The 26888-nt window shown below is 42.8% G+C and overlaps 1 protein-coding gene across 5 annotated transcripts in view; it reads right to left on the reverse strand.

Annotated features, from left to right (window-relative positions):
* The window catches only part of ccdc141 (coiled-coil domain containing 141), a 320905-nt gene that overhangs the window by 61637 nt on the left and 232380 nt on the right, over positions 1-26888 (reverse strand). For 4 of the 5 annotated variants that reach the window (XM_070875794.1, XM_070875795.1, XM_070875792.1 and 1 more), the window contains exons 14-17: positions 25648-25773; positions 21962-22150; positions 9391-9570; positions 9155-9304 (exon numbers count right to left, since the gene is read on the reverse strand). In XM_070875794.1, coding sequence (XP_070731895.1) covers positions 9155-9304; positions 9391-9570; positions 21962-22150; positions 25648-25773 — 645 coding nt within the window. The remainder of the gene's footprint in view (positions 1-9154; positions 9305-9390; positions 9571-21961; positions 22151-25647; positions 25774-26888) is intronic. The other variant, XM_070875793.1, reaches the window with a different exon arrangement.

The following is a 26888-nucleotide window of genomic DNA, read 5'->3' on the forward strand; positions in this document are numbered from 1 at the left end:
ACTTACGGGGGTCCCGCCCGCAGAGCTACAAAGAAACGGACACTCAAAACTCGGTTGTCCCTCATTCACCCAGTCCTGACCGAAATAGTTGAAGGCAAGCGCAAGTCACAAAACGAGTACCATGACCGTAATTCGAGGGGGAGATGTATCGAAATAAATGATCCTGTATTCGTCCTCAATCATGCCATGGGGCCCAAATGGCTTGAGGGCAGTGTAATTGACAAAGAGGGGAATAGGGTCATAGTGGTAAAACTCAACAATGGTCAGATATGCCGTAAGCATCTGAACCAAGTAAAAAAAAGGATTAGCATCGACACGGAGGAACCTGAAGAAGACTTTGAGATGGAGCTCACAACACCGCCAGTGAACGAACAACAAGAGCAATCAGAAAAATGCACAGTTCCTGCGGTCAGCCCGGACAGGCCGGAATCACCACAGGTGACAGACACTTACGTCAGTGTCCAACAACCAGAGCCCCAACTGCGGCGCTCCACGCGGGAGCATAAACCACCTGAAAGACTAAACCTATGAAACAATAAGACTTTGGGGGGGGGGGGGGGGAGGTGATGTCATGTATGTAACCACAATGTAACACCACTGTATTACTGTATACACTCAACCTAGATGCACACCTTGACCACAAGGGGTGAACTTGTGGGAGACACTCCTTACCTGAGCACACAGGTATAAAAAGGGAGGTCCCACGCAGGGTCATCGTCTTTGGAGTCCTGTGAAGAAAGAGTTAAGGTCACAGAGTGACCTTGTCCCCAGAATGTGCCTCATGTGGTTTCATACTGTAGAGTAAGGACTTTACAGGCTCAATGCATCGGCACAATTCTCAGTGCCAGGTCTATGACGAATGACATAATCATAGGCAGATAATGTCAGCGCCCATCTCTGGATGTGGGACGATGCATTGGTATTGATATTTTTGATTTCCGAAAACAATGAAATGAGTGGCTTGTGATCTGTTTCCAGTTCAAACCGGACCAAACAGATACTGATGCATCTTTTTAAACCTATACACACAGGCTAGTGCTTTTTTCTCTACCATGCTGTAAGCTCTTTCCGCCTTTGACAAACTTTTTGAAGCATATGCAACAGGTTGTAATTTGCTTGACTCATTAGCTTGTTGGAGCACACAACCAACTCCATATGATGAAGCATCACAGGCCAATACACAGGCTTACATGGGTCATAATGTACCAGCAGCTTGTTAGAGCAAAGCAGATTAGTATGTTTCTCAAAAGCACTATCTTGAGACGTACCCCAAACCCAGTTGTCGCCTTTTCTTAGCAGCGTGTGCAGTGGTTCTAATAAGGTGCTCAATCTAAGTAAGAAATTACCAGAGTAGTTGAGTAGACCAAGGAACGAACGAAGCTCCGTCACATTCTGAGGCTTGGGTGCATTTTTGATGGCCTTGGTTTTCGAGTCCACAGGCCTGATACCGTCAGCAGCAATTTTCCTCCCCAGGAATTCGACTTCCGGTGCCATGAAGATGCACTTCGAGTGTTTCAGTCTGAGTCCAACTTTGTCCAGACGATGTAGAACCTCTTCCAGGTTGTTCAGATGTTCGGCGGAGTCACGACCTGTGGCCAGTATGTCATCTTGGAACACAACGGTTCTGGGGATGGACTTCAGTAGACTCTCCATGTTCCTCTGGAATATGGCTGCAGCCGAACGAATTCCAAAAGGGCACCTGTTGTAAATAAACAGTCCTTTATGAGTGTTGATGCACGTAAGTTTCTTCGACGTGTCGACCAGCTCCTGTGTCATGTGGACTGACGTCAGATCCAGTTTTATGAACGACTTCCCCCCCGGCTAGCATTGCAAACAGGTCAACAGCCTTCGGTAACGGGTATTGATCCAATTTCGAAACTCGGTTGATTGTAACCTTGTAGTCTCCACAAATCCTGACAGTGCCATCACTTTTCAACACAGGAACAATGCGGCTGGCCCATTCGTAAAATTCAACCGGTGATATGATCCCTTCACGCTGGAGTCTGTCCAGTTCGATTTCGACCTTCTCCCTCATCATGTACAGAACTGCCCGAGCTTTATGATAGATGGGTCTTACATCCGAGTCCACGTGGATCTGCACCTTGGCTCCCGTGAAATTGCCGATGCTTGGTTCAAACAGCGAGGGGAACTTGCTCAGCACTTGAGCACATGGAGTATCATCCTCCGACGACAACGCTTTGATCTCATTCCAGTTCCATTTGATTTTTGCTAACCAGTTCCTGCCGAACAGCGTTGGACCATTGCCTCAAACAATCCATAACGGTAATTTGTGAACCACACCATCATACGATACCTTGATTACTGCACTGCCAATCACAGTTATGAATTCTTTAGTGTAAGTACACAACTTGGCATTAACTGGACTCAGCTTAGGCCTCACAGCCTTAGTATCCCACAGTCTGTCGAATGTCCTCTAGCTCATTATTGATTGACTCGCACCCGTGTCCAATTCCATCGATACCGGCATACCATTAAGTTTTACATTAATCATTATCGGTTGGCTCTTTGTTCGGAACGAATACAGTCCATACACTGCGTCTGCATCTTTCTCCATTTTGTTGGCCACGAAGTACTGGTTCAAGCGGGCTACAAAATCTGCCCAATCTTCTCCCTCCACGAATCGCTCCAGAATTCCAATTGTGCTCATTTTTGCATGCGAAGGTTCTTGTTACCTCGTCGCCAAATGTTGTGTATGTAATAACTCAATAGACTGAATACTGTAAACTCCGAACAGGTACAAACCTGGGCTCTACTTTATTAGGGCCCAAAGTGATTACATTACAAGATGGCTGGCCTTTTATATCTGGGCCGCACACACGTGCGCACAGCCCAATGACCTCCGACAGTGGTGCCACCTGGTGGCTAGTAAACCCAAGTATGCATACATACAAGGGCAGACAATGTGGCCAAGAATAGTGGGAAACCAGGGGATTGGGAAACTTTTAAAAGCCAGCAAAGAACGACTAAAAAAAGAATAAAGAGAGGGAAGATAGATTATAAAAGTAAACTAGCACGAAATATAAAAACAAATAGTAAGAATTTTGACATAAAAAGGAAAAGAGTGGCGAAAATAAAAGTTGGTCTTCTAGAGGCTGAGACTGGTGAATTAATAATGGAGAACAGGGAAATGGCAGAGACATTGAACAAATATTTTGTATCGGTCTTCATGGTAGAAAACACTAAAAACATCCCGATAATGGATAATCAAGTGGCTACAGGGAGGGAGGAACTTAATACAATCACTATTACTAATGAAGTAGTACTCGGTAAAATAATGGGTCTAAAGCCGGACAAATCTCCACGACCAGATGACTTACATCCTACGGTCTTAAAAGAAGTGGCTGCAGAGATATTAGATGCATTCATTGTAATCTACCAAAATTCCCTGGATTCTGGGGAGGTCCCAGCGGATTAGAAAATCGCAAATGTAACGCCCCTATTTAACAAAGGAGGCTGACAAAAAGCAGGAAACTATAGACCAGTTAGCCTAACATCTATCATTGGGAAAATGCTGGAGTCCATTATTAAGGAAGCAGTAGCAGGACATTTGGAAAAGCATAATTCAATCCAGCAGAGTCAGCATGATTTTAGAAAAGGGAAATCATGTTCGACAGATTTGCTGGAGATCTTCAAGGATGTAATGAGCAGGGTGGATAAGGGGGAACCAGTGGATGTGGTTTACTCAAATTTCCAGAAGGCATTCGATAAGGTGCCACACAAAAGGTTACTGCACAAGATAAAAGTTCAGGGGTTGGGAGTAATATATTTATATGGGCGGAAGATTGTCAAACGAACATAAAACAGAGAGTCGGGATAAATGGGTCAATTTCCAGTTGGCAAACAGTAACTGGTGGGGTGCCGCAGGGATCAGTGCTAGAGGCCTCAACTATTTATAATCTATATTCATGAATTAGATGACGGGACCGAGTGTAATGTAGCCAAGTTTGCTGATGATAGAAAGCAAATTGTGAGGAGGACACAAAAAAATCGGCAAAGGGATATAGACAGGCTAAGTGAGTGGGCAAAAAATTGGCAGATGGAGTATAATATGGGAAAATGTGAGGTTATCCACTTTGGCAGAAAAAAATAGAAAAGCAAATTATAATTTAAATGGAGAACAATTGCAAAGTGCTGCAGTACAGAGGGACCTGAGGGTCCTTGTGCATGAAACACAAAATGTTACTCTGCAGATACAAGTAATCAGGAAGGCAAATGGAATGTTGGCCTTTATTGCAAGGGGGATAGAGTATAAAAACAGAGAAGTCCTGCTACAACTGTACAGGGTATTTGTGAGGCCACACCTGGAGGACTGCGTACAGTTTTGGTCTCCGTATTTAGGGGAGAAAATACTTGCATTGGAGGTTGTTCAGAGAAGGTTCACTAGGTTGATTCCGGAGAGGAGGGGGTTGACTTATAAAGATAGGTTGAGTAGATTGGGCCTATACACATTGGAGTTCAGAAGAATGAGAGGTGATCTTATCGAAACATGCAAGATATAGGGCCCAAATTTATCCCTCCGTTTTTTTCGGCGCACTTACCTGAGGTGCGCAATTTTCTGCTCTCAAAACGGTGCCGAAAATATGTCGCCATATTCTCACCGCTCTGTGGACTGTCCTAGTGCTTGGCGTGGCGTGGCAATCACAATGGGGGGGCAGAGCGAGGATCCTGCACCTAAAAGAGTGCCGGCAGCTGTCCGCATGCACAGTAGAGCGTTCGCACATGTGCAGTAGCTCCTCACATGATGATGATGCATGCCTGCAGCGTGGGACCCAACGCATCCCGCCCCTATCCCGGGCCGAGTGGCCTGCCACACAGGCCGGCCGCTGTCTTCCCGCACTGAGGGCTACAAGAAGCAGATTGGTGCGGGGAGACTTTTGATCGGGGGGGAAGAGTTTTGATCTGGGGGTGGGGGGTGTGGGGGGGAAGGAGGAGAGTCTGTTTAAATGATTTAGAAAAATAACAAGCTGCTCGAATTAGAAAAGTTGTCCCTAGACTGTGCTGATAAGAACAGTAAGAAAGGCAGTCAGCACCATCAAAATTCAACTTCAAACCACATAATAAACTACAGAAATTCAGATTTGTGGATTTTAAAGCCAACCCAAGCTGAGCGATTACATTTATGAAGAGAAATGGCCGAGTGTACATAATCCATATAAAGGTTACCTCGGACAGAACAGAATGGCTTCACTGACAAGAATTCCTTGGATGTAGATTTAGCCTCAAGGATTGACTGTGCTTCAATATAACTTGATTTTCTGTTTTTGTACTGTGTATTTTGTTTTTCAATTTCACAGTACTGGTAGAATGATTAAAATAATGAAAGTAACAGATTACACTAATAATTGATTCAAAAATGGTTTTATGAAACCCTTTGTCTTCTGATATAAATGATATTAAAAGTGCATATTTTATGAAACTTTATATAGTGGAATGTGTAAATTATGCAAAAGTTACAGTACAACATCTGTATTAGTTGTTGTGAAGGTGTTTAGTGCTTTGCAAGGTCCTCTTTGCTTCCCTTCGCCCCTGCCCCAACCCACCCCCCCCCCCCCACCCCTATCTCTGGCTACCTGCGCTGATTTCTTAACTCTCCACAAGGGTTTTCTGTGTGGCCACAAGTGGCCACATACGCTGGCCTACGTTTGTTTGGAGCAACTATTAGCCCAAACTGGCTTAAATGGCCAAAACAGGCGTAGGTGGCTGGTAACACTCCCTTTTGAACAAAACAAAATAAAATTAAGTTGCTCCAAAAAAACGGAGCAACTCCTGGGCAAATTTGGGCCCAATGAGGGGACAAGACAAGGTGGATGCAGAGAAGATATTTCCACTCATAGGGGAAATTAAAATGAGGGGACATAGTCTCAGAATAAGGGGCCGCCCATTTAAAACTAAGATGAGGAGGAATTTCTTCTCTGAGGGTTGTAAATCTATGGAATTCTCTGCCCCAGAGAGATGTGGAAGTTGGGTCATTGAATATATTTAAGACGGAGATCGACAGATTTTTGAGCGATAAGGGAATAAAGTATTATTGGGGCAGGGAAGTGGAGCTGAGTCCATGATCAGATCAGCCATGATCTTATTAAATGGCGGAGTAGGCTCGAGGGGCCAGGTGGCCGACTCCTGCTCCTATTTCTTATGTTCTTATGTTCTTTGCCATCGTATCTGCACCAGCCAACAAGAGGTTAGCCAGTCTAATCCCTCTTACCAGTTCTATGTCCGTAACCCTGCAGGTTATGGCACTTCAATTGCTCATCCAAGCACCTTTTAAATGTGGTGAGGATTTCTACCTCTACCACCCTTCCAGGCAGTGAGTTCCAGACTTCCACAACCCTGTGTGTGAAGAAGCTTCCCCCCAAATTCCCTCTAAACCTTCCACCAACCACCTTAAACCTATGCCCCTCGTAATTGGCCCCTCCACCAAGGGAAATAGGCCCTTACTATTCACTAGATCCAGGCCCCTCAAAATTTTATTCACCTCAATGAGGTTTCCCATCAGCCTCCTCTGTTCCAAGGAGAACAAACCCAGCCTATCCAATCTGTCCTCATAACTAAGATTCTCCATTCCAGACAGCATCCTCGTAAATCTCCTCTGCACCCTCTCTCGTGCAATCATGTCCTTCCTATAATACGATGACCAGAACTGCATGCAGTATTTCAGCTGTGGCCTAACCAGAGTATTATACAATTTAAGCATAACCTCCCTGCTCTTGTATTCTATGCCTCGGCCAATAAAGGCAAGCATTCCGTATGCCTTCTTGACCACCTTATCCATCTGTCCTGCTACTTTCAGGGATCTGTGGACAAGCACTCCAAGATCCCTTTGTTTATCTACACTTCTAAGTTGCCTACCATTTAATGTGTGTAACCTTTCTTTATTAGCCCTCCCCAAGTGCATTACCTCACACTTCTCCGAATGAAATTCCATTTGCCACTGTTCTGCCCACCTGACCAGTGGTTTGATATCCTCCTGCAGTCCATGACTTTCCTCCTCATTATCAACCACACAGCCAATTTTAGTGTCATCTGCAAACTTCTTAATCATACCCCTTATATTCAAATCTAGATCATTGATGTATACCATAAAAAGCAAAGGATCCAGTACTGAGTCCTGTGAAACCTCACTGGAAACATCCTTCTTTTCACAAAAACATCCATCAACCATTATCCTTTGCTTCGTACCTCTAAGCCAGTTTTGGATCCAACTTGCTACTTTGCCCTGGATACCATGGACTTTCTCCTTCGTGACCAGTCTGCCATGTGGGATCTTATCAAAAGCTTTGCTAAAGTCCATATACACTACATCGTATGCACTACCCTCATCGACCCTCCTGGTTACCTCCTCAAAAAATTCAATCAGGTTAGTCAAACACGATCTTCCCTTAACAAATCCGTGCTGACTGTCCCTAATTAATCCTTGCCTTTCTAAATATAGATTTATCCTGTCCTTCAGGATTTTTCCCAATAATTTTCCCACCACTGAGGTTAGGCTGACAGGCCTGTAATTACTCTGTCTATCCCTTTCTCCCTTCTTAAACAAGGCTACCACATTAACAGTCCTCCAGTTGTCCAGCACCCCGCCTGAATCCAAAGAGGACTGGAAAATGATTGTCAAGGCCTCTGCTGTTTCCTCTTTTGCTTCACTTAACAGCCTGGGATGCATTTCAACCAGGCCTGGGGACTTATCCACTTTCAAAGCTGCTAAACCCATTAATACCTCTCTCTCACTACATTTATTACATCCAGAATTTCACATTGCTCCTCGATAGCAGTATCTGCATTGCCCCTTTCCTTTGTGAAAACAGATGCAAAGTATTCATTAGGAACCATATCTTCTGCCTCCACACACAGATTACCCTTATGGTCTCTAATAGGCCCTACCTTTTCTTTAGTTATCCTCTTGCTCTTAATATATTTATAGAACATCTTTGGGTTTTCCTTGATTTTACTTGCCAAGAATTTTTCATGCTCTCTCTTAGCATTCCTAATATCCTTCTTAATTTCACTTCTCAACTTTCTATATTCCTCCAGAGATTCTACAGTATTTCATCATCATAGGCAGTCCTTCGAAATCGAGGAAGATTTGCTTCCACTCTAAAAGTGAGTTCTTAGGTGACTGAACAATCCAATACGGGAATTACAGTCTCTGTCATAGGTGGGACAGATAGTCGTTGAAGGAAAGGGTGGGTGGGAAGACCAGTTTGCCGCCCGATCCTTCCGCTGCCTGCGCTTGCTTTCTGCATGCTCTCGGCGACGAGACTCGAGGTGCTCAGTGCCCTCCCGGTAAACAGTAGTCAGCCGTCGGTATATGACATAAGCTTCCCTTTTTTCCTTTATAGTCCCCTGTAAGTCCCTAGACATTAAGGGGGCTCTAGAATTGTTACTTCCACCTTTTTTCTTTCAGGGCACATGTTTGACCTGAGCCCTCCGGATCTCCTCCTTGATGTGCTGTGGAGTCGAGAGGAGCACTCCCGCTCCCTATGGCTCCACATAGATAATTTTCAAAAACTACATTTACCTTTTTGGTAGCCTCCCACAGTCCCTTGAAGGACTACTAGGTAAGCCTCATTAGGAATCACACCACTGAGTGGAGCAGGCCTGCTGCCTGCTCCGCTGAGAGCTGACAAATATTCAGGAAAGATCCATAATCAGGCATTAGTCCTCGCAATAACATATCCAAAGGGGTGACGCCTGTTCAAGCGGCCACCAGGGATACATGGATAGCTACCTTTACCAATATGGTGGCAGTCGTAATGCAGGCACAGACCGAGTGTGGTGTGTTGAGCCTCAAAATTATTCCTTTTCGACCCTTTCTTCCAGTTCCTTTTACTTTAATTCTGTAAACAGTACCACTGATTATTTTTTCTCATAACTCTATATAAAAACTTTGAGAACAGCCAATGCCTGGCAGATATCACAATTCGAAGTATCAGAGGTTATAAAAAAAATAAAGACAGTCATTTCATGCTTATGCCAATTCCAAGATAATTGACTTTCATGAAGGAAGTTTGCAGATTGACATGGAGATGAAAATTTACAAGATCTGGCCATCTGCAAACTCTCCTCATCCACAGCAACTACATTCTAAATTAACTGGTGCTACTTTCAAAGACTTCTCCTTGATTTTTCTACTAACCTCATTTATTTCTTCTTTCAAGGTACAATAATCCAAATTTGTCTGCAGTTTCTCCCTATGTTGATCTGCCTTTGCACTCCACTGGATGCTGTCAATCTCTAGAACTTCAAGTTTCTGCTGAAGAGTGTCCACTGAAGCCTCAATGAATTTCTGCCCAAATATAGTTATGAAAGGTAAACAGCTTGAGATCAGTTGTGTCAATGGAGAGACCTCTATAAAATCCAAATTTAACTTACGGAATGCTGTGTTATGGAGATGATATCCATTGCTAATGTGAGGGCCAATTTATACAAATGGCGCACATGTGTCTGTTTTTCTTGAAGGTGACTAAGTTGGATCTTTGCTTGACCGCTACTGTCCGGCATTGTTAGCAGTTCTGGATATTCCAGCTCTCCAGACTTCATCATTTCCTCAAGCTGAAATGAAACCCATTAAATTGTAATTTGTAATTGGTATTAAAAATTACTGCCAACATATTAATAGTTTGGCGGTATAGCTAAACACAGACTAATGTTAAATTAAATCCCCAAATTAAATCAAATTAAGGAAAACATTTTAAATTCTGACAAATAATGTGTTCTTTTTTAAAATTATAATTTTCAAAATTATCTAATTTTGAGCATTCGGTGAAACACATTCAAGTGAATAAATGATGCATAAATATTGCTTAAATGAATGAAATCTCAAGTGGATCAATAATTTTCTTACAATTCCCATGTTTCCAGACCAGTTAAGTGAATTCAGTAGCCCATTTAAAGTTCCATCGATGCTGCAAAAACATGGCTACATTCAGAAATATAAACAATCCAACTTACCTCGTTCTGCCAGCAGCAGAGACCCACATTGACTTACCATTTTAGCCTGCTACAAACATGGCTCAATGTACCAGCATGCTTCTGTCAGAATGTAAATTAATGTCATAATGTGGGCACACTAACATATGGGAGCTGCTTGACATGAAATTCCCTCTCCTGCTGACAGCATGCAAATACATCATAACGCATGGAGGTTGACCCCTTGTCACTGAATTCCCAATCAGAGAAAATAGTTTTTCCCTAAATATCGTTCAAAAGCTTTCTATTAAATATCATCTTATCCTTCTGTGATCCAGTGGAAATAGTTGCAGTTGAAATGTTTCTTAAAAGTTACAGAGGCTGAAATTGACCCTTTCCGAAAGGCCAGTCAGCGCCTCCAGGAGGTGCTAACAGGGCATTGAGGAATTTTCGCCCGGGTGCAGGCAGCAGAAGTGACTCGACCAGAATTGATTCCGCTGCACCCCTTACTTTTCGCCCCGGGCTGCGGCACACACATCACGGTGTGCACCGAGCTCTTATCACCCCGCGCCAACCCCTTTATCCCGCAGATGAAATTGCCGCATGGGAGTGAGGTTGGCACGGGGCGATGCCACTGACAGTTTTGCAGGGGAAGGGCCTCGCGTAGCGGCCGCCATCTTTTTTTTTGGTTGGCTGAAACCCTTCCTAGTAGCCCTGTGGGTGCCAGAAAAGTGGCTGCAGAGTTTGTAGCGGCCCTCCCCTTTAAGAGAAAGGGAGGGACATTGCGATGCATCAGCACGACAGGCACATCCGCATCCCGCAGACTCACAACGCCCCGCTCCCGCCTCCCTCCTGCCCGGAAGATTTTTTATTAAGTTAAAAAGTGCCCAATTCCTGGGCTCTTATGTCCGCCTACCGTCGGACAGAAAAAAATTACTTAAGTCGAATGGTGCACCCTAAACCGTGCACAGGGTAATTTTGCCCCCTGAGTTTCTCATGCCTGTATCATTCTGGTGGATCTATGCAGTGTGTTCTCCTTGTATTTAATGTCCTGTCTATAATGGGGTGCCCGCAGTCATCCAACTGTGATTTAACCATTACCTCTTTACTGTTATACTCAATGTCCCTATTTATAAAACCCAAAAAGCTATTGGTCTTGTTTATGGTTTTATCTGCTTGCACTCATACTTTCAGGGAAATTATGTATTTACACGCTTAGGTGTCTCTGTCCTTCCACACACTTCACTCTTTCTCCTGTGCATGTCCAGGCCCAGTTTTTCCTCCAAAATGCACCAACTGCCACTTCTCTACATTAAATTGTATTTTCTATCAATCTGCCCATTCTACTAACCTGTCTATATCTTCCTGATGTGTTTTACAGTCATCATTGTTGTTTTCTAAACTCCCTATTTTTATGCTGTTCACAAATTTTGATAGTGCTCACTATGCCCAAATCCAAAAATTGGCCTTGAATTTGAGGTCGGTATGACCGTGTACTCTCAGAGTACGCCGTCATGCCGCCTTTGAAACTGACCGCAAATTTGGGATTTACCGCGGAAATCCTAAAGTTGCAGTCTGTCAATGACAGCTCCTAGACTGGCTGCGCTATGCCCACCTCCCGCCCCCCCCAATGCCAAATGGACCCGACAATCAGTGAAATCTCGTAAATCATTGAAACTGACAGAATCTTTGGTTCTTCCGTAAGTGCGTTGTTAAGGACCTCACTAAAAGTTAGCCCCAAAGTGATTTGGTGCAACTGAGGTTTTGACAGTATTGACTGCTAAACAAATGTTTAAAACTAATTATAATTTTGTGCAGTGTGAAATTTGTCCATTTTAATAAAAATTCATATTTTTGAGAAACTTAAAAAAAAAAATGTTTTTAAGTTTGTGCACCTTCATTTTTCTTTTGCTTTTCTAATTATTTTTAAAAGTTAGGATTTTCAGGGCTTACCCACTTCCTTGTTTGTTGTCTATGAGAATTCTACCTTTTGATTGGCTGCATAGACAACATTTTGAAGTCACAGCACTTCACACGAGGGGATTCTCATTAATTTCCGCTGAATTTAATTCAAGGTCGGAAAACCCGAAGTTCCCAACACAGGGATTGCTAGATCCCTGTGCGGACCGTACTTCGGGGCCAGCAGCTGTTGGCTGCAAATTCCCGGCCAATCTATATATACTGAGAACCTTGACAAATCTGTTTACCTTGAGCTCAGCTTCCCCCCAACATCTGATCTATCAAGACTACTTGCTCTGCAACATTGCCTGCATCTGCCCTTCCTCTCCCTCTCCCTCTCCATTGCCAAAACCATAAACCATGTATTTTATCACTTTGTGGCTGGATTTAACCCACAATATAATTGCTGGCCTCCCTGCCACTAACTTTCAGAAACTTCATGTATTCCAGATGCTGCTGCCGATGTCCACACCTGCACCCCCATCACTCCTGTCCTTACTAAACTTCATTGGCTTTCCCATCCCAGAAAATCGACTTCAGGATTCTTCTTAATCAATTTCAAATCCCACCATGGTCTCACCTCTTCTTACTTCTGTGATGTCCTCCAGTCCTATATCACTGTGCACACCTCCAGTCTTCCAACACTGACCTGTTTGTTGATTCCCACTCCCTCTGCTCCACCATTGGTGATTGCTCCTTCAGCTACTTTGCCTTTGCCAGCTGGAACTTCCTTCCATACAAATTCAACCTTGTCACCATCTTCGCCCCTTTCAAAAATCTCTTTAAAACTTTCCTTTCTGACATTGTTTTTGCCCTCTCCTCCCTTCCAGCTCAGTGTCCTCTTGTTATCCACTGTCCTAAGCTCTCTGAGACACTGTAGAAATGTAAATGATTGCATATGTGAAAATAGTTATTGAACTAAAATGTCATCATATGCAACTGTGCTGAGCCATCATCAGCCCAGTTAAAATGGTTTCAGAATGATCCAATAACAGAAGCAAAGTGATTAACATGGAATAAGTTTTATTTAAATGCTAATGAGGAAGATTGAATAGATAGCAACAGAAAATCATAAAATTATGGAAATATTCAGTAGGTCAGGCAGCATCTGTGGAGAGAGAAACAGAGTTAACATTTCAGGTTGATGATATATCATCAGAGCTGAGCTTTATTCGAACTGGAGCCCAAGGACAGAGAGATCCCAGAGTGGGAGTGGGGCAGAGAATTAAAACGACAAGTGACCGGAAGCTCAGGGTCATGTTTGCGGACTGAACGGATGTGTTCCAATGAGTGATCAACCAATCTGCATTTGGTCTCCCCAATGTAGAGGAGACCACATCATCAGCAGCGAGTACAGTATAATACATTTAAAGAAGTACAAGTAGATCGCTGTTTTACATGGAAGGAGTGTTTGGGGCCCTGGACGGTGGGAAGTGAGGAGGTAAAAGGGCAGTTGTTGCATCTCCTGCGCTTGCATGGGAAGGTGCCATGTGATGGGGAGGGGGTGTTGGTGATGATTTAAGTGTGAACCAGGGTGCTGAGAAGGGAATGGTCCCTTCCAAATGCTGAAAGCGGAGGGGAGGTGAAGATGTGTTTTGGGAGGGAGAGGAAGGGGCAAGAGCAGAAGTGCAGGAAATGGGATGGACATGGTCGAGGGCCCTGTCAACCATGGTGGAGGGAAATCCTCGGTTGAGGAAAAGGGAAGACATATCAGAAGCACAGGTATGGAAGGTGGCATTATCAGAACAGATGCGACGGAGACACAGAAACTGGAAGAATGGAATTGAGTCATTACAAGAAGCGGGGTGGGAGGAAGTGTAATCAAGGTAGCTGTGGGAGTCAGTGGGTTTATAGTTGATATTGGAGATGGACCAAGAGAGGGGTGAAAATTGGAAGCAAAGCCGATGGCATTTTCCAGTTCGAGGTGAGAGCAGGAAATGGCATCAATCCAGTCATCAATGTACTGGAAAAAGAGGTGAGGGAGGGGATCCGACTAGGGCTGGTACAAAGAATGTTCTACATATCCCACAAAAAAGCAGGCATAGCTAGGACCCATATGGGTTCCCATAGCAATGCCTTTTATTTGGAAGAAGTGAGTGGAGTTAAAGGAGAAGTTGTTCAATGTGAGAACAAGTTCAGCCAGGTGGAGGAGGATGGTGGTGGATGGGGAGTGATTGTGTTTCCGTTCAAGGAAGAAGCGGTGTGCACTTAGACCATCCTGGTGGGGGCTGGAGGTGTAGAGCGACTGGACGTCTATGATGAAAAGGAAATTGGAAATTGGAAACTGTTCATGTGGCAGAGGACATCGGAAAAGTTGCGGATGTAGCTTGGAATAGACTGGACAAAGGGAGAAAAAATATAAGGAGATGGAAGCAGGCTGTGCGGTGTTGTGGGACTATGAGGCAGGAGGCCATGGAGGGAAGATCTTCAGAACAGATGAGGTCAGTGGCAGTCTGGGAAATGATGGCCTGATGTTCGATGGTCTGGTCATGGTCCAGGGGTGGGTAGGAGGAGGTGTCGGAGAGTTGCCGTTAAGCCTATGCAAGGTAGAAGTCGGTTCGCCAAGCCGAAATAGAAGAAATAAGCTCTGTGGGGCAAGAAACAGCAATTTACTTGTACTTCTTTAAATTTAGTATACTGTTTCCGCTGCTCGCGATGCAGTCTCCTCCATATTGATTGGGTGATCGCTTTACAGAATACCTCTGTTCAGTTTGCAAGCATGATAAAGCTTTTGGTTGCCTGTCATTTTAATTCCCCACCCCATTCTCACTCTGACCTCTATGTCCTCAGCTCATACACTGTTCCAACGAAGCTCAACATAAGCTCGAGGAATGGCATTTCATCTTTCAGCCTCCCAGACTCAACACTGAGATCAACAATTTCAGATCAACATAATCACGGCTCCCATTTTTTGGACAGCAGTTGCAGATAATGATGCTGCTTTTGTCATTATCAGCACCTCTAGACCCATCTTTTGTTTCTTTCATTGTTCCATTACCACCCCCCCATTGCCTTGCACCATCTTTTGTCATTTAAGAAGTCCTGCCTTCCACCCTATCACAAACCTTCCCTTTTGTTGTTTCCTCCCATATCCCTTTTCCCTGCCTCTGTACTGGCTCAAAACTTACTAGAGCTCTAGCTTTTTCCAGTTGTAAGGAAACGACATCGACCTGAAACATTGGCCCAGAAATGCCTCACGAGATCTTCCTACGGTCAAAGCACTCCAGAATGGACAGAAAATGCGCACTTACCTGAAGCTGCTGGGCCCAGTCCGGAGTAGTCACGTGGGGCTGGACACCCAACCACAGATATTTTCTCATTCATAGTAATAGGAGTTTCATAAGTCCAAATCTCCTGTTACTATGAATGAGAAACACCCCAAAACACACAAACACTACACAAAACTTTCAAAAAAACACCTCACATAAATACAATAATAGAAATTAAAGTTATAAATGTTTTTTAAAGAAAACAAATTTGCTGATTTTTTTAAAAAGTTTTAATTCTGGTTAAAAATAAATGTAATATTTTTAAAAATAATATGTGTTTTTATAATTTTATTTTTTATGTTTTAAGTGTGTTTTAAAACTCTTACGCCTGTAAAGGTAGGCTATGCACCGGCTTTTATCAGGCGCAAGAGTTTTGAGGACATTTGCCGGGCAAGATATGCGTCAATCCCGCAATCCTGCCCTGGCAAATGTCCTCGCTCCTGATCTGACTAGGATCTGTCAAGCTCGATAGATCGGAAAAGACGGTTTTCAGCGCATGCGCATTGCGCGCTGAAAACTGACTTTTCCGATGCTTTCCCAGTCCGTAAAAACTTTGTATGGGCTTGGGACATTGGAATTTCTGGGCCAATAATGCTGTTTCTCTCCCCACAGATGCTGCCTGACCTGCGAGTATTTTCAACAATTTCTGTTTTTATTTAAGATTTCCATCATCTTTTCATCCAGGCTTTGCTTCTGAATAGAGAGCTCATAGGTGGGAGAAATTTTTGTTCCATTAGCAATACTTTATTGGAGAGTAAAGTCACATAAACATAGTGAGAGAGGAAGTATTAAGGGGTTTAGCAGCTTTGAAAGTAGATAAGTCCCCAGGCCCGGATGAAATGCATCCCAAGCTGTTGAGCGAAATAAAAGAGGAAATAGCAAAGAACTTGACCATCATTTTCCACTCCTCTTTGGATTTGGGCACGGTGCCAGAGGACTGGAGGACTGCTAATGTAGTAGCCTTGTTTAAGAAGGGAGAAAGGGATAGGCCGAATAATTACAGGTGGGAAAATTATTGGAAAAAATCCTGAAGGACAGGATAAATCTACATTGAAAAAGGCAAGGATTAATCAGGGACAGTCAGCATAGATTTGTTAAGGGAAGATCATGTTTGACTAACCTGATTGAATTTTTTGAGGAGGTAACCAGGAGGGTCGATGAGGGTAGTGCATACGATGTAGTGTATATGGACTTTAGCAAAGCTTTTGATAAGGTCCCATATGGCAGACTGATTACGAAAGTAAAAGCCCATGGAATCCAGGGCAAAGTGGCTAGTTGGATCCAAAATTGGCTTAGAGGTAGAAAGCAAAGGGTAATGGTTGATGGATGTTTTTGTGACTGGAAGGATGTTTCCAGTGGGGTTCTGCAGGGCTCAGTATTAGGTCCTGTTATATATGTAAACTTGTATTTACTCTGTACAGCCACCAGAGGGCTCATCCGCTGGAGACCCAGGGATCCCATAATCCCTTGGGAGCACAGATATTTAAGGAGGCTTCACAGGTTGGAGAGTCACTCTGAAGACCTGCAATAAAAGACTATGGTCACACTTTACTTTGAGCTCACAGTGTTCAATCTGACTCTTTCTCCATACAGAACAGGTCCCTTGCTTTTTGTGGTATATATCAATGATTTAGATTTGAATATAGGGAGTATGATTAAGAAATTTACAGATGACATTAAAATTGGCTGTGTGGTTGATAATGAAGAGGAAAGTCATGGACTGCAGGAGGATATCAATCTACTGGTCAGAACAGTGGCAAATGGAACTTCATTCGGCGAAGTGTGAGGTAATGTACTTTGGGAGGGCTAATAAGAAAAGAGCATATACATTAAGCGGTCGGCAACTTAGAAGTGTAAATGAACAAAGAGACCTTGGAGTGCTAGTCCACAGATCCCTGAAAGTAGAAGGCCAGGTGGATAAGGTGGTTAGAAGACATACGGAATGCTTGCCTTTATTGGCTGAGGCATAGAATACAAGAGCAGAGAAGTTATGCTTAAATTGTATAATAATCTGGTTCGGCCACAGCAGGAGTACTGCGTGCAGTTCTGGTCACCGTATTATAGGAAAGACGTGATTGCACTAGAGAGTGTGCAGAGGAGATTTACTAGGATGCTGCCTGGAATGGAGAATCTTAGCGAAAAGGACAGATTGGATAGGCTGGGTTTGTTCTCATTGGAACAGAGGTGGTTGAGAGGAGACCTCATTGAGGTGTACAAAGTTTTGAGGGGCCTGGATATAGTGGATAACCAGGGCCTATTTCCATTGGTGGAGGGGTCAATTACAAGGGGGCATAGTCTTAAGGTGGTTGGTGGAAGGTTCGGATGGGATTCGAGGGGGGTCTTCCTCACGCAGAGGGCTGTGGGGGTCTGGAACTCACTGCCTGGAAGGGTGGTGGATGCAGAAACCAACACCACATTTAAAAGATGCTTGGATGGGCACTTAGAGTGCCGTAACCTGCAGGGCTACGGACCTTGAGATGGTAATTGGGATTAGACTGGATAGCCTCTTGTTGGCTGGCGCAGATATGATGGTAAGTACTGCAGGGAATCGAATACAGCGAGGGTGATCTCCTGGACTAGTTTCGATTGCCTGGATGAGGCGGAGAGGAATTTTCCCAGATTTTTTTTTCCCCAATTGGCCTGGGGTTTTATCTGGTTTTTGCCTCTCAGCTAGTTGTGCTATTCTTGTGCATTCATTGTATTAATGACTGAGATGAATGCTTGTTCGAACTTTAAAAACTGGGCTCTTGCCAGGAGGAGGCCAATCATCGGAATTTGATGACTAGAACTGAAGTGACCATGAACCTGGAATGAGCAAGAGCAATAGGGGCTATCAGAGGGACCCAGTGACAGCAACAGGAAACTGATAACCCAAGATAGAATGAGTGCACAGAAACAACCCCCAATTGACTGACCTAATCAAAAACTACTGTACTCTTTTAAAAATAGCAAGGCCAGCAGATGTAATGAAAAACTGTGAAGATCAGTTTGAATAAGAAATTATTTTTTGCTGGCAAATGGCTTATTCAATTAAATAAACTCCATAACAATTATTCAGTTCTGCTGCCCAATTTATGCTTTATCACTGTTCACAGTGGACTGTTCCATCTAATGCGTCATGTGTTATCTTTCTGGCACACACCAGTAAGTAAAGCAATGAATAAGGCACAACAGAAATTGTGTGGTATCATTTTAAAGTAGAGTAGAGCTTTGGTAAGGAACTTTAAAATATATATATTCTTTTATGTCAAGATTAAAATTATAAGCAGATTATTCACAGATTTAAAGTTTATTATGGTACATCACCTCTAATTGCCTCACTGTAATTCATTATACTCTACACATGTGTCCTGATGATATATTTGGTGGGTAAGGAAAAACTGCAAATAAGCTGAGAATGATGAACGCATGGGGACATATCGCCCAGATGGCGAACAGTCTTCAGGACCAAAAGTTGGAATTTGCACTTTTAAAAGATATCCACAGAACAGCTACACTGACACAGTAAAATGCTATTAAGAATGTAACAAACAAGAATTTAAAGAATGTGATTCTCTGGCGATTGGAGGAGGCTGCAGAACTCGTGGACCATATGACCATATTATTCCAATGTTCTGTAATGTTTAATTAAATGTGAACACAAACACTGATTGTGTACAATCATATAATATAGCATGTAATAGCAATGCACAACCCGTGTGGATAAGTGAGCTCATTTCATTATTCACAAAGCAAATAGATGACAGTCACTCTCCTGCAGAAGCAGAAAAGTCACAGTCACCAGAGCACCAACCTTTCACATTCACATTTGCACCATGCAGCAGCACAAATAAAGATACTGTGAGAGATATAGATTGTAATGGTGAGGTAGAATCACTGGTTGAAGCAGAGAGCACCAGAGTTGATGGGATGCTGTGGAAGTGGTTCACGAGGAGGCAGATGGTATAGGGCTAAGGTCCACAATGTTCAGTGCTCCGCCAGAGTTATCTGAGGATGCAGATCTTAGTGAACCCGATTTGAAACTGACGCTGATGAGCAAACACTTGAATTTTTCTGCACAAGTATAGCAAATGATCGCAGCAGGGCTCAGGAATGCAATATCCTGATTTTCAATGTCATCTCTCATGAATGAGATCATGCAGGAATTGGTGTCTGGATTACATTCCATAGACACCACTACAAATCTGTCCTAGACTCTCATGAGAATGTGCCCTTCAGCAATGGCATGAGTGCAGTAGCTGATTGGCACTAATGTCAGAGCAGATCCATGGCATCACTTAACCCTGCACGTGGCAGCAGGCACTCTTTAAAGTAATATGCCCAAAGCAACTCCAGCAAAAGACACTTGTGGCACTAATGCAAATCCACCATGGTTTGTTGCAGATACAACAAACCATGGCATTCTACAACTCTCCAGCTCATTGAGCAGCCACGCAGTAGTGGTGCTTTCTCTACTAGATGCAACATACAGAAATCCATGAGTCACAAGGCGAAAAACTCAACTACAAAATACATCAAGAAAGTAAAGCGTCTACACTGAAACACATAATAAAACAGATCTACTTTCAGTGAATTCTACTGTACTGCAGAAAAGAAAGTCTCAGCGGCACAAAAGTAAAGAAGCCAATTTTCTGCAATAAAATATAAACAGGAAAAGGAAATAGCAGTTCTGTGATTGTAAATATATTCAATAGAACGCAATAGTGCCTAATTGGACAACAACAACAACAACTTGTATTTATATAGTGCCTTTAACAATGTAAAACATCCCAAGGTATTTCACAGGAGCGTTATCAAACAAAATTTGACACCAAACCACATAAGGAGATATTAGGACAGAGGTTTTTAGGAACATCTTAAATGAGAAGAGAAAGGGAGAGAGGCAAAGAGGTTTAGGGGGGAAATTCCAAAGCTTGGGGCCTCGGCAGTTGAAAACTCAGCCGCTAATTGAGGAGCGATTAACATTGGGGATGCACAAGAGGTCAGATTTGGAGGAGTGAAGAGACCTCGGTGGGTTGTAGGGCTGGATGAGGTTACAGAGATAGGGAGGGATGAGGTCAGGGCGGGATTTGAAAACACGTATGAGAATTTTAAAATTGAGGCGTTGCTGAACCAGGTGCCAATGTAGGTCAGCGAGCACAGAGGTGATGGGTCAATGGGACATGATGCAAGTTAGGATACAGGCAGCAAAGTTTTGGATGAGCTCAAGTGTATGCAGGGTGGAAGATGGGAGGCCGACCTGGAGATTGTTGGAATAGTCAAGTCTAGTCGTAACAAAGGCATAGATGGTGTTGTTGTTGTTGTTGTCCATGGTGATGTTGTTGAGCATCAAAAAGTCAGTTTTATTGACTTTCTCTGAACCACATTGTAAAGCTGATCTCGACTAATCCAAGGATCTGAAATATTGTTTTCGTACCTTAAATGTCTGCTCAGTAAGGTTCTTTCCTCACCCAAGTGCCTTGATGCAGGCTTTGTTGAGCCATGGCAGTTGTGTTGAAATGTTATTAGTCATGTTTTCACTGCATATCCCATATTTCTATTAGCATTGATCTTTTGTTCTCCTTCAAAGAACTGTGGATTGTGTGACCTCAGAGAAGCATGTACACATATACATGATATTCTGGAGGTTAGTAAAAGTACAAATTTCTTTGTATACAGTCAGTGAGAAATGATGGGGTTGTCAGCAATTTCAAATACATGTGCTGTTTTTGCTGCTGCAGGTCACTACTGAATTGTATGTAGGTGGACATTAGGGGAAACAGGGCTTCAGTCACCTGCTTACTGGAGCAATACAAACAAAACTGTCCGACTCCTGTGATATTTCCGGTGGGTGACTGGGAAATCTCTGTGGCATAAACATCAAGAGCATTTGTAACTTTCACTGCCATTGGCTATGCAGAGCAGGAGGTTGATTCGCTTTGCGTGTCTTCTTGAACAAGACAGTCCACCTCAGTCACAGCTCATGTGTTCTGCTCAACACTCCTCAGGCAATGCACCTCCATCTTTGGCAGGCAGCTGCATCTGTTTTGGAAGGCCTGCTGCCTGGAGCAGTTTAATTTGCTAGTTATGATCCTCCTTAAACCCTCTATGCTCGTGGGATGCCATTTTCTTCTCCTCTGCTAGGAGAAACCTAGTAATGGCCATTGCGCCTATGCTCTGGGGCCGAAACGTCCTCTTTTATATACATTTTATATACATACATGCTGGGCTGATACTTGAAACTATCTCATTTGTTAACTTGATTAATGCCAGGTCTGATTTGTCGTTAAATATGCACCTTTGAAAGAACCTTCCCAGATGTGTAATTTTAGTTTTGTTTCCCATTATTAGCTTTTAACAAGTTATTTTCTAAGTTTCATTACTCCTTTTCTGGAACAGTAGGAATCATCACAGAAGCACGAAACAGGGACAAAAAGGTCTATTAGCTCTTTTTCCCACACAGCAGATGTCCGACAATTTCACTCCTTTTTACAAGTATCTACTTTTTTTATATACTTATCAAGCAGAAAAATGTTGATCCATAGGTCTCTTCATTTTATGGACTGTTATCATTATTTCACTAAAAATCAGCACTACTATGCTAACCTATAAGAAAAGAGATCAAACAGTAATATATAAAGCCAGATTAGAAAATGGGGTCATGCCAATTTAGAAGCAAAGATGCTGTGTGAAAACCATAGAGATAGGATAATTCATTTCTAAAATTATAATTACAATCAAAACTAGAGATGGGATAACATAAGTGAACTGAAAAGTATGTATACATTATCAAAGACACCTTACATTATTTAAATGTAAGTATTTACCTCTTGAGTAGTCTTATGAAATTTAACTGCCATAAGAAGGACCATTTCATAATCTTTTATTTTATTCTTTACTTGCTGATGAAGATTAAGGAACTCCACAATTTTTTCGTTTCTTTCCTTTAGGGAAACACCTTTCAGTGTCAAAAGTTCAGCTATTTTTATTCTGTATTCCACCTCACCATTCAACTGCTAGTAAGAAAAAGAAAACCATCGAATCAACATTGTGAAATTAAAATATGCAGTAAAAGTAAGTCATCACATTCCAGTCCACGACTAACCATTGGAGGTAATTTCATGGTAAATATTTTAATCATATTAAAAATCATTGTATTCAGATTGGGTTTCAATATATGCACACAATACTGCTTCCAACTAATATTGGACGTGAATTTGCGGCCCCTACGGGTGGGTAGGAAGTGCACACTCGCCTGTAGGGGCCCTGCAAGTTCTGGGTTTAGGTATGCGAAGTGCATGCGCCTAAACCCGGAACTTGCGATCTGTCAATCCGAAAGTAAAGGGCCTCCACGGGCACAGAGTTGGGCTATTTGCCCAACTCCTGCCCTGCGAATGCCCTTCAAATTCTTACGATTGATAAAAGCAGGTGCAAGGCCTGCTTTTATCAGTGTAAACTTTTAAAGAACAGAAAAATAAATGTTAAAAAAATAATTTAAATATTTAAAATCCTGTTAAATAAGGTAAGTTTATTTTTAGACCCTTTAAAATATGTACATTTATTTTTCAAAAAATTAATATTTTGTTTTAAATAATCAATTAAATTCCATTTTTATTCATTTGAAATATGTGATGTTTTTTTAATGATATTTTCAGTGTTTCTGTATGTTTGGGGGTATTCCCATTCATATGGAACTCACCATTAAGTATGAATGGGATACCCCTACTCTGATAGGTTGGGCCAGCTCAGGTGATCCCAGTGATATGTACGAAGCCCATACGCTCCTGGGATATGTGTGCCTCTATGCAGGCCTTCACATAGAGGACCAGGACCAGTAGTCTCCAAACCTCTCGGCCACCAGGTACGTTTGTAGAAATTCCTACGGTCGGAGGCATCCGGTCGGAGGAAGCCTCTGACGGCAATTTCTGGGCCATTAAGATGCACATGGCAACATCAGATAAATTTTACTACAATATTCAAAATGAACAAAGAAATTAGAGACAACAATTTTATTACAAATCTGAAAATGAATAATGCTAATATTTCTATCCGGTTTACTACATATCTATGATAATCTCTATGATAGATCACAAGATATTTACGAAAGAGCAAGAATATTCAACCCATCTTAGTTCATCCTTCAGAAAGAATCTAAAGCCCTCCATTGCAGCATTCAACTAGTTGCTAAAGGATCCCAGGGTTTTCACTCCCACCACTCTATTTAGGAGTCCATTCCATGTATCACTCTTCGTATAAAGAAAAACTTTCTGATGACTGTCTTAAATTTGCTTTTTACTATTGCAAAGGTAAGAAAGTCATGGGTTTAAGCCCCTCTCCAGAGACTTGAGCACATAATCTGGGCTGACATTTCAATGCAGTTTTGAAGGGTTTTTTTTTCAGATGAAATGTTAAATTAAGGTCCTGTCTGTTCTCTTGGGTGGACATGAAAGATCCCATGGCACTATTTGAAGAGCAGGGGTGTTCTCCCGGTGTCCTGTTCAATATTTATCCTGCAACTAACATTACTAAAACAGATTATTTGGTCATTTGTTTCATTGCTGTTTGTGGGGCCATGCTGTGCACAAATTGATGGCCACATTTCCTATATTACAACAGCAACAACACTTCAAAAAGTTCTTCATTGGCTGTAAAGCACTTTGGCACATCCTGAAGTTGTGAAGGTGGATATATAAATGCAAGCTCTTTTTTCTTTCTGTGTTGCCTTATCCTAATCTCACCATTCAGTTTGAAGTAATTTTCTGGATTTATATTTCCTATAAAATTTATTATCTTGTATAACTTTACAATATCACTTCTCAAATGCCTCCTTTCAAGGTTGGAAAGTCTATCTTTCCTCATATCTTAGATCCCTAACACTAGGGATGAGAATTACTATAAGCAGTACTTTTCCCATTTAATTTTCTCCACACTTCTCCTGATGCCCTGCAGTAACTTGCCTACGTAACCATGCTTCATGTGTCAATCTCATCATCATAGGCAGTCCCTCGAAATCGAGGAAGACTTGCTTCAACTCTAAATATGAGTTCTTAGGTGACTGAACAGTCCAATACAGGAATTACAGTCTCTGTCACAGGTGGGACAGACAGTCGTTGAAGGAAAGGGTGGGTGGGGAGTCTGGTTTGCCGCACGCTCCTTCCGCTGCCTGTGCTTGCTTTCTGCATGCTCTCGGCGACGAGACTCGAGGTGCTCAGCACCCTCCCAGATGCTCTTCCTCCATTTAGGACAGTCTTTGGCCAGGGACTCCCAGGTGTCAGTGGGGATGTTGCATTTTATCAAGGAGGCTTTGAGAGTGTCCTTGAAATGTTTCCTCTGCCCACCTGGGGATTGCTTGCCGTGTAGGAATTCCGAGTAGAACACTTGCTTTGGGAGTCTTGTGTAAGGCATGTGAACTATGTGGCCCAACCAATAGAGCTGGTCGAGTGTGGTCAGTGTTTCGATGCTGGGGATGTTAGTCTGATCGAGGATACTAACGTTGGTGTGTCTGTCCTCCCAGGGGATTTGCAGGATCTTGCGGAGACATCGTTGGTGGTATTTCTCCAGCGATTTGAGGTGTCTACTGTATATGGTCCACGTCTCTGAGCCATACAGGAGGGCAGGTATCATTACAGCCCTGTAGACCATAAGCTTGGTGCCAGATTTGAGGGCCTGATCGAACACTCTCTTCCTTAGGTGGCCGAAGGCTGCGCTGGCGCACTGGAGGCGGTGTTGAATCTCGTCATTGATGTCTGCCCTTGCTGATAATAGGCTCCCGAGGTATGGAAAGTGGTCCACGTTGTCCAGGGCCACACCGTGGATCTTGATGACTGGGGGGCAGTGCTGTGTGGTGGGGTCAGGTTGGTGGAGGACCTTTGTCTTATGGAGGTTTAATGTAAGGCCCATGCTTTCGTACGCCTCGGTGAAGATGTTGACTATGACTTGGAGTTCAGCCTCTGAATGTGCACAGATGCAAGTGTCGTTTGCGAACTGTAGCTCAACGAGACAGGATGGGACGGTCTTGGATCTGGCCTGGAGGCAATGAAGGTTGAACAGGCTCCCACTGGTTCTGTAGTTTAGTTCCACTCCAGCGGGGAGCTTGTTGAGTGTGAGGTAGAGCATTGCAGCGAGGAAGATCGAGAAGAGGGCTGGCGTGATGACGGTTCACTACGGGGTAGAACGGATATGATCTTTACGGCGCGATGTCAATCTAGACACTGGTCAGATTATCCAACTGTAGAAGGATTGCATCTAAATGTAATTTTGTCTTGATCCAATGTCCACGGATGCGAGTTTCCAGTAATCAGAAGTGGATCTCTGGAAGAATTTTCCCACCCTAGCCTGTGGTACTGAAGCCAATTGTAGCATCCCTATCAGGTAAATTAATCTGACATAGACTGAGGAATGAACTACAAGCTCTTTGGTTTGCAAGATACAGTGTGTTTTTTAAAACCTGAGCCATCAGACTCATAGTACTTTTAATTCGTTTCACAACTATTAGAACGATAGTACTCCTTACCTGCAAATGTGGCTTTGCTTTATTGAACTTATCTTGTAATTCCAAAATGGCCTCAAGATTGCAACCAAGGTCAACATTAGACTGTAGAACAAGATCATCTTCCAGTGTCTTCAAACTGTTAATTGTCTGAACAAAACAAAATAACCCAGAATTGGCCTTTCATTTCAGATAGCACTTAATTTCTCAAATATACTGTCAATAGGACAATCTCTTATTTTGTAAATCTACACCAAAATCTGTTTAAAATTGCATATTGAAAGACTCTCAAATAATTCTATGGTAAGTTTCCAAAGGTAGGACAATAAGAATACACTGAGATAAAAAAAAGAAAGAGGCATTTAGCTAGCTAAGCCCATTCCTCCCATAGATCAAATACTTATTTACAATTTATTTTATTAACATACTATTTATTTTTATTATTCATTCATGGACTGTGGGCATTGCTGGCAAGGCCTGCATTTATTGCTCATCCCTAATTGGCCTCAAGGGTGGTAGTGAGCCACCTTCTTGAATAGGTGGCTTGCTAGGCCATTTCAGTGGGCAGTTAAGAATCAACCACATTGCTGTGGGTCTGGAGTCACATATAGACCAGACTGGATAAGGGCATTAGTGAACCAGATAGGTTTTAACGATGATCCTGTAGTTTCATGGTCACCATTACTGATACTAGTTTTTTAATTCTAGATTTTTTTTTATTTAATTGAATTTGAATTCCACAACTGCCGTGGTGGGATTTGAATTCATGTCTGCAGATAATCAGATCAGGCCTCTTGATTACTAGTCTAGTAATATAAGCACTATGCTACCGTACCCCTATTGGAGCATTGAGGGCCCAAAATTCCATGTTTTTTAAGGGCAAAAGTGATGCAGTTCCCGCATAAGGGGCCAGAATTTGAAACGTAATGTAGAAGTGGGATTGCATAAATCTGTCAATAACAAGCTGCTTTTTCTGTTTAGCATGTGTGTGGCCCTGTGCTGTAGCTTCATTCGGTTGCCACCTCATTTTCAGGTACGACTGGTGCTGTTCCCGGTATGCTCTTCTGCAGTCTTCATTGACCTAGGGCTGGTGATGGAGGAGTGAGGGGTATATGCTGAGCCATGAGGTTACAGATTGCGGTGGAATACAACTCTGCTGCAGCTAACAGCCCACAGTGTCTCGTGAATTCCTGGTTTACAGCTGCTATATCTGTTCTTAATGTAGCCCATTTAGCATGGTGGCAGTGCCACAAAACACAATGGAG

This window comes from Pristiophorus japonicus, chromosome 3 (assembly GCF_044704955.1).
Source record: "Pristiophorus japonicus isolate sPriJap1 chromosome 3, sPriJap1.hap1, whole genome shotgun sequence".
Classification (NCBI taxonomy): domain Eukaryota; kingdom Metazoa; phylum Chordata; class Chondrichthyes; family Pristiophoridae; genus Pristiophorus; species Pristiophorus japonicus.